At 43.4% G+C, this 6,732-nt stretch overlaps 1 protein-coding gene across 1 annotated transcript; it reads left to right on the plus strand.

The window, feature by feature from the left end:
• Nucleotides 1-833: 833 nt before the first annotated feature.
• On the plus strand, nucleotides 834-3,859 carry tnfa (tumor necrosis factor a (TNF superfamily, member 2)). The gene is made up of 4 exons (XM_034160845.1): nucleotides 834-1,037; nucleotides 1,117-1,150; nucleotides 1,936-1,995; nucleotides 2,825-3,859. The coding sequence occupies exons 1-4, from the start codon at nucleotides 864-866 to the stop codon at nucleotides 3,292-3,294; spliced, it is 738 nt and encodes a 245-aa protein (XP_034016736.1). The 5' UTR covers nucleotides 834-863; the 3' UTR covers nucleotides 3,295-3,859.
• Nucleotides 3,860-6,732: the final 2,873 nt, after the last annotated feature.

Below are 6,732 nucleotides of genomic sequence, written 5' to 3' on the forward strand. Positions count from 1 at the left end.
CAAATTTTGCAAAATGTGTGTAAACTGTAAAAGCCAAGATGATGGGTTGCATAAGTAATGGGACACTTTGGTATAATACCTGTAAATAATCACTTTTATTGCCAGTTTTCTTCAGACAAGTCAGGGGATGGATACATGTACATTTTCAAGTCACTGAATAAGTCTTGGACTTTATTTACATCAGTTATGAAGAAATACAAACAATATGGTACTCTGTGGTAAATCTGTGTGGAGTAGACATTTCTCAAAAACTGAGTGACTGTGCAAGTAGGAGAACAGTGAGGAAAGCCACCAAGACACACAGACAACCCAGAAGAAATTATAGGCTTCTCTGGATGTGATTAGAAAAATCATGCACAGTGCATGTTTGCATTTTGTATCACCAGTTATACAGCTTCATGATGAAGTGATACAGAGGAGGGTTTTCTTAACATGAAAACCTGAAAGTTCAGCTACAATTTGCCAGAAGGTACAGCTGAGATGCAAGCCTGGATTTGATGTTTTGGTGTGTGTGTGTGTGTGTGTGTGTGTGTGTGTGTGTGTGTGTGTGTGTGTGTGTGTGTGTGTGTGTGTGTGTGTGTGTGTGTGTGTGTGTGTGTGTGTGTGTGTGTGTGTGTGTGTGTGTGTGTGTGTGTGTGTGGGATTGCACAGTCATATGAGCTGCAGTGTGTGGGATTGTGTGATGCGCCCAGTTTGCTCCTTCTTTCTCTTCCTCATCAAATCTCCACTCACTCACAGTATGTGACATCATCGGAGTTTCCTTCCCCGGCAGGAAGTGACTGGCTTTAAAAAGAGCTGCTCGCTGCATCTCACACAACAATTCAGAACAGGACAGACGCGCTCGCACAAATCAGAGGGATAAAATGGAAAATCAGTGTGTGGTTCAGCTGGAGGCTGACTCTGTGGCGTGTACCAAGATCCAATCCCCGCACAAAGACAGGAGCAGCAGCTCCAGGCTGACCTGGACCCTGCTGACCATCACACTGTGTCTGGCTGCAGCGGCGGCGGCTGTGCTCCTCGTCAGCAGGCATGTGCAGGTGAGAGGACGAGTGTGTGAGTCTCTTAAGGTGTGTGTGTGAGATGACTGTTCTAACACACTCTTGTCTCTTCTTTCAGCAAGAAGAAGCAGATCACGGGCAGGACCCTGAAGGTGAGGACTTTGGATTGTAAAATCAGACTGAAACACTTAAAAATAACAGTGATATTCATGTGTTTTTTACATTTAAAGGTCAGCACAGACTTTATACTGGTGACTCTGAAGGAACACTGTAGACTCGCACCTTCAGCCACTGACACAAAGATCGCTTTGTGATGTCATCATATAAAATTGAGATATTGTGAAGCAAATCTCAACACTCAAGAAAATAAAGACAAAACTTTTTATGCAGATTTTAAAATGTCGTCACATCTTCCCTGAATCAAGAAATAAATCAGGGCGCAGCCTTCATCTCTCTGATACTGATCTGTGAACAAAGTGTCAAGAACAGCTAGAATCACTTGACAAACATACATTCAGCTGCCCTCAGCTTGCTACAGTGGAACTGGTTCAGATCTGGAACTGGTTTGATTTGGCACAAGTTTTACGTACACTGGGTGCCCTTTCTGACAGAACTCCCGTATAGGGAGAAACCTGCTCACTGCTCCTGCTGTTCCCAGTGAACTCCCAGCCGAGTTCTACTCAGGACCGACTCTGTTTCCTTTCTCAGATATGACAGGATCAGGCAACAGAAACACAAATACACACAAAAAAGAGTTCATAAAAAATACAGAACAATAAATCAACATTTACAAACACAGAAAAAGCTACAGTGTGTTTTCAGACCCTCAGCTGCTTTCCTTTTGCTCTTATTTATTCTTTCAACATGTGAACATTACAGTGACATGTTGAATGGTGGGAACACTGTCCTCTAACAACCTGCATCCTCTTCCTCACAGGTCTTCATCGTGCGTTGAGGCAAATTTCTGAGAACGTACGAGCTGCCATTCATTTAGAAGGTAAAACACAAATCCAACAATGAATGAATAATTTCTGTCTGAAGCATCAATCATCTGCTCACACTGACATGTACTGAGTGGGCACTGATTCTTTGGGGTCCGTTGGTTTTAGTGCCCCTGAACGTCTAGGAGTGCTAGTGACCGAAGGGTTTTCGAGGGGGTTTCTTTGGATGAAACGGATCACTGCCATCATAGAGCTTCCTCAGTAGGTTCTGATGTCTTTTATATCTGCTACTAAAACTCGAGGTGTTCACAATGTTGAGGTCTTTAAGAAGGTTTTGTTTTTTTGTTTTGGTCCTTATGGAGTTTGAAGAAGTCCTGCTGGGTCTATAGGAAAGAGTACTTTTTGAAGTAGTAGGGGAGGTGATGGTCTAGTGGTTAAGCTGTTGGGCTTGGGACCAGAGGATCCTCGGTTCAAATCCCAGCCTGACTGGAAAATCACTAAGGGCCCTTGGGCAAGGTCCTTAAACCCCTAGTTGCTCCCGGTGTGTAGTGAGTTTCTTGTGTGGCAGCACCCTGACATCTGGGTGAATGTGAGACATTATTGTAAAGCGCTTTGAGCATCTGATGCAGATGGAAAAGCGCTATATAAATGCAGTCCAGTTACCATTTTTGAAGTTATATAGGCTATTCAGCATTCTGTAGCGGTTGTTGGTTTGGGGCTGTTTCAGGAAGGCGTGATAGTCTGTGAGACATGAGTACTGGGTCCTTGAATTCTTCATGCAAGGATATTCATCCTGTGATGGTGATGTTTCTAAATAATCAAACCTCGACTTTGAATGCTTTTTCTTCATTGAGCTTGTCTCTTAATTTCTGTTTTCCTCCACAGGAGAATACAACCCTGAGCTGGAAACCTCAGCTGAATGGATCAAACAGGCAGACCAGTATCACTCTCAAGGAGACCTGAAACTCAACAACAATGAAATTGTGATCCCTAAAAATGGGCTCTACTTCGTTTACAGTCAGGCATCTTTCCGAGTAAACTGCAGCAGTGAGGCTGACAGCACCTCGAATCCCATGGTGCACCTGAGCAACACTGTCCAGCGCTGGTCCAGTTCCTACGGCGATGACGATGTACCAAAATCCTACCAACCGATCCTACACTCTGTCCGCACTGTCTGCCAAAAGAAAAGCACGAGTGAGCAGGATGAGGAGGGAAGTTGGTTCTCCGCAGTTTATATGGGAGCAGCATTCAACCTGAAGCAAGGAGACAGGCTGAAGACAGTCATAGAGAAGAACCTGCTGCCTGACCTGGACGATGAGCCTGGAAAGACCTTCTTTGGTGTGTTTGCCTTGTGAGTGCAGGAATCAGTGTTGGAGCCTGGAGCTGGTGCCTCTGAATCCTGAATACTAACTACAAACCTCAGACTGTGACATCACTTACTTTGCACTTGTTAAAATCAACTCTGGGAAACTCTACAAAACGCTCAATATTGACTTTTCACTTTGATTTTATGGAAATGCTTCATGGTGGTCAAGTAGTCATTGTACAGGCTTTAAAAACAGAAGGTTTGTGGTTCAAGACCATCTGTGGCCACTCTGCATGTAATGTGGTGTTGTGTCAGGAAAGGCATCCAGCACAAAACGTGTGCCAGGCCACATGCAGATCCATATTGGATCTATTGTGGCTACCCCAAGCATAAAAGGGAAAAGATGAATGAGCTTACATATTTTACTTTACAGAAATGGAAACTGAGCTGCTGCAGCACAGTGCTGGAAAGGTCTCAGCTGCCTTAAGGAAGAGCTCATAGTCAAACCATGTCCGAGCTCTGGAGCCGTTACGTACCGTGTACGATAACCTTGGTTAAGCACTCTGTGACATGTTACAAAGATTTAACACATCCTCACAGATTGTGCACAGTAGGCATGCACCATGTCTGTCTATTTAATCACAATATTATATTTATTTATTTATTTATTTATTTATGTATTTATTTATTTATGTATTTATTTATGTATTGTTTAATTATAAAAACTGTAAAACTGGTAATAAAAGGATTTATGACCAGTGTCACTTATATACACTTAAATATGTTATTTATTGAATCAGTCACTTTGGACCAATGTTTATACAGTATTTATTTTTTTTATTGAATTAATAAAATGTAATTTAAAAAAAATCAATGGAAGTTTGCTGTTGTAAATTTTTGAAATGCAGTGACCAAAACAGTGTGACGTCTTTGTTGGAAGAGATCGACACATTATCTTTTATTTCTCATGAGACTGAAGAAGTCATAAGTCCTCTGTAGACCCCGAGGCCCTTTGGTGCTGGTGCGTGTCATCAGATTCCAAAGTATAGACAAAGTAAATTAAATGGATCAGCAAAATTACAACCAAATCCAACCAAAGGTAGGATCCAGTCACCGTAGTTTGGTTTAATGTGTGGAGATGTGAAAACACTAAATGTCCAACAGAGTGCAGGTTTCCTTTTCCAAATTAAAAGCACAGTTTATTTTGTGCAGACACAAAATATTTGGAAAACTGTTGCGTGGTGTTCATTTAAAATAAATAAACAGGAATGAAAATGTTCTTCATGAGGAGTGACTTTTGTGCTGCTGTTAATAGCTTTGATTGTCCAAAATCAATCTTTTAAAAAAAAAAAACAACAAAAGACAAACATGTAATGGAGCATTCTCTTAAAAGTGGATGATCTCACATTTCTACCAGAAGATTCAACAGGTTAGAGAAGAAAAGTTTATTACATAGGTAGGTCCAGAATTCTGAAATTGATTTGGCCTCAGTCCCCGTCGCAGCAGTGGAATCAGAATCAGAATAGAATTTATTGCCAAGTAAGTTCTCACATACTTGGAATTTGATCTGCTGTCATTGGTGAATAACAATAATAAATGGTGAGTAGGATAATGAGCTCTTAAAGGAGAAACCTGCAATATATTGATGTGCAGTGATGATAACTAATAACATCTGCTTAGCGTTAAGGTGCGTAGCTGGATTCATTTAGCTGATTCTAAAAGCTGCTGAATTGTGAGTCTTCTGCATTTTTATCTGCTTCCTTTAAATCCTTCCTCTATTCTGATTCTGAATTTCCATTGCACTTTTAGTATGAACATCTGCTAATTCCTGGGTGAAGTGGCCTCTGTTTATGTAAGTGTGTTTAACTTTGATCACAGAGAAACTGGGGAGAGATAACATTTGCCGTTTGGAATGATTATGTATTTTGGGTCATGGATGAACGCCGCGAAAAGGGAAAGTTGGTAGGACAAATATTTTTGGAGAAATAAGGGAAATTATATAACAACAGTGAACAATTGACACTGATTTCACCAATAATCAGTCCCTGGTAACCAGACAAGCTATGAACAAAGGAAATATCTCAACATTGCCAGTTAAAAAAAAAAAAAAAAATCTAAATGTGCCGAATAATAAATACAATTACTCACAAAGCTTTCTCATTTTAATTTACAGCACTCTCAGTTAGTCATTATAGAAACTTTGCATAATTTATTACCTCCCTTGAAAAATGTCAGCTACCTATTTTATAAACACTACTCAATCTAGAACCCGTGGATCCCCGCAGCAACACGCTTGTTTAACCACAAAAAATGTTTGGTCTAAAGCTTCTTATATTGCTGTAATTCATGGTACCATGAATTTTGCTCTCATGATTCTGTTGGGAAAGTGTAAGTACACGGACCCACAACAGGGGGCGCAAATGAACGGACAATGGAATAGGTCAAATAACAACACTTTACTGTTGCGAACGTGCACAACAAACACAACAGATTACACAACAGATCAGAGGTCATATTACAAGGTGTCGTGTGGGCAGGCTCGAAGATAGGAGACACCTGTCCAAAGCAGAACCGGAACCACACGATTTCCTCCGCCACCAGACCCCGGGAATACTGGAGCCGCCAAGTCCCGAACTCCCAGGTGGCCACTGCCTCCGCGTGTCGGACCTGGTACTGCTGGCGAGGAACAAAAACACAATTAAACGTGGGTGCGTCTGCACCCAGCAATCTGCACGGCAGGGAAGCTACCTCCACCTCTCGTTGGAGAAAAAGTCTGTTATCACTCACAAAAATCACAAAAAGGGCTTTCTATCAAGCAGTCAGGCTGAGGATATTACCTTTCAGGTAGAACGATATCTCGGCAAAGAGGTGGAGATGACATCTTGCTGATATACCGATGCAGATCAGATGAGTGGTGACAGCTGTCACAGGTGATGAGTGTCAGCTGTCACCCCAGCTGCTCCTGTGAGGCGGCAGCGCCCTCTGGTGCCTGGAGCCCGCACTCCAGGCAGGGTGCCCTCTGGTGGTGGTGGGCCAGCAGTACCTCCTCTTCAGCGGCCCACACAACAGGACCCCCCCCTCAACGGGCGCCTCCTGGCGCCCGACCAGGCTTGTCCGGGTGGCGGCGGTAGAAATCGGCCAGGAGGGCCGGGTCCAGAATGAAGCTCCTCTTCACCCAGGAGCGTTCTTCAGGTCCGTACCCCTCCCAGTCCACCAAATACTGGAAGCCCCGGCCCATCCTACGGACATCCAAAAGCCGGCGCACAGTCCAAGCCGGCTCGCCATCGATGATCCGGGCAGGAGGCGGTGCCGGACCCGGAGTACAGAGGGGTGAGGTGTGATGTGGTTTGATTCGGGACACGTGAAATACAGGATGGATCCGCAGTGAGGCTTCAGCTGCCGGCCTCACTGCGGCTGGACTGATGACCTTCTGGATTTTGAAGGGACCGATGTAACGGTCCTGTAACTTAGGGGAGTCCACTTTGAG

Source organism: Thalassophryne amazonica, chromosome 20, assembly GCF_902500255.1.
Source record: "Thalassophryne amazonica chromosome 20, fThaAma1.1, whole genome shotgun sequence".
NCBI lineage: Eukaryota > Metazoa > Chordata > Actinopteri > Batrachoidiformes > Batrachoididae > Thalassophryne > Thalassophryne amazonica.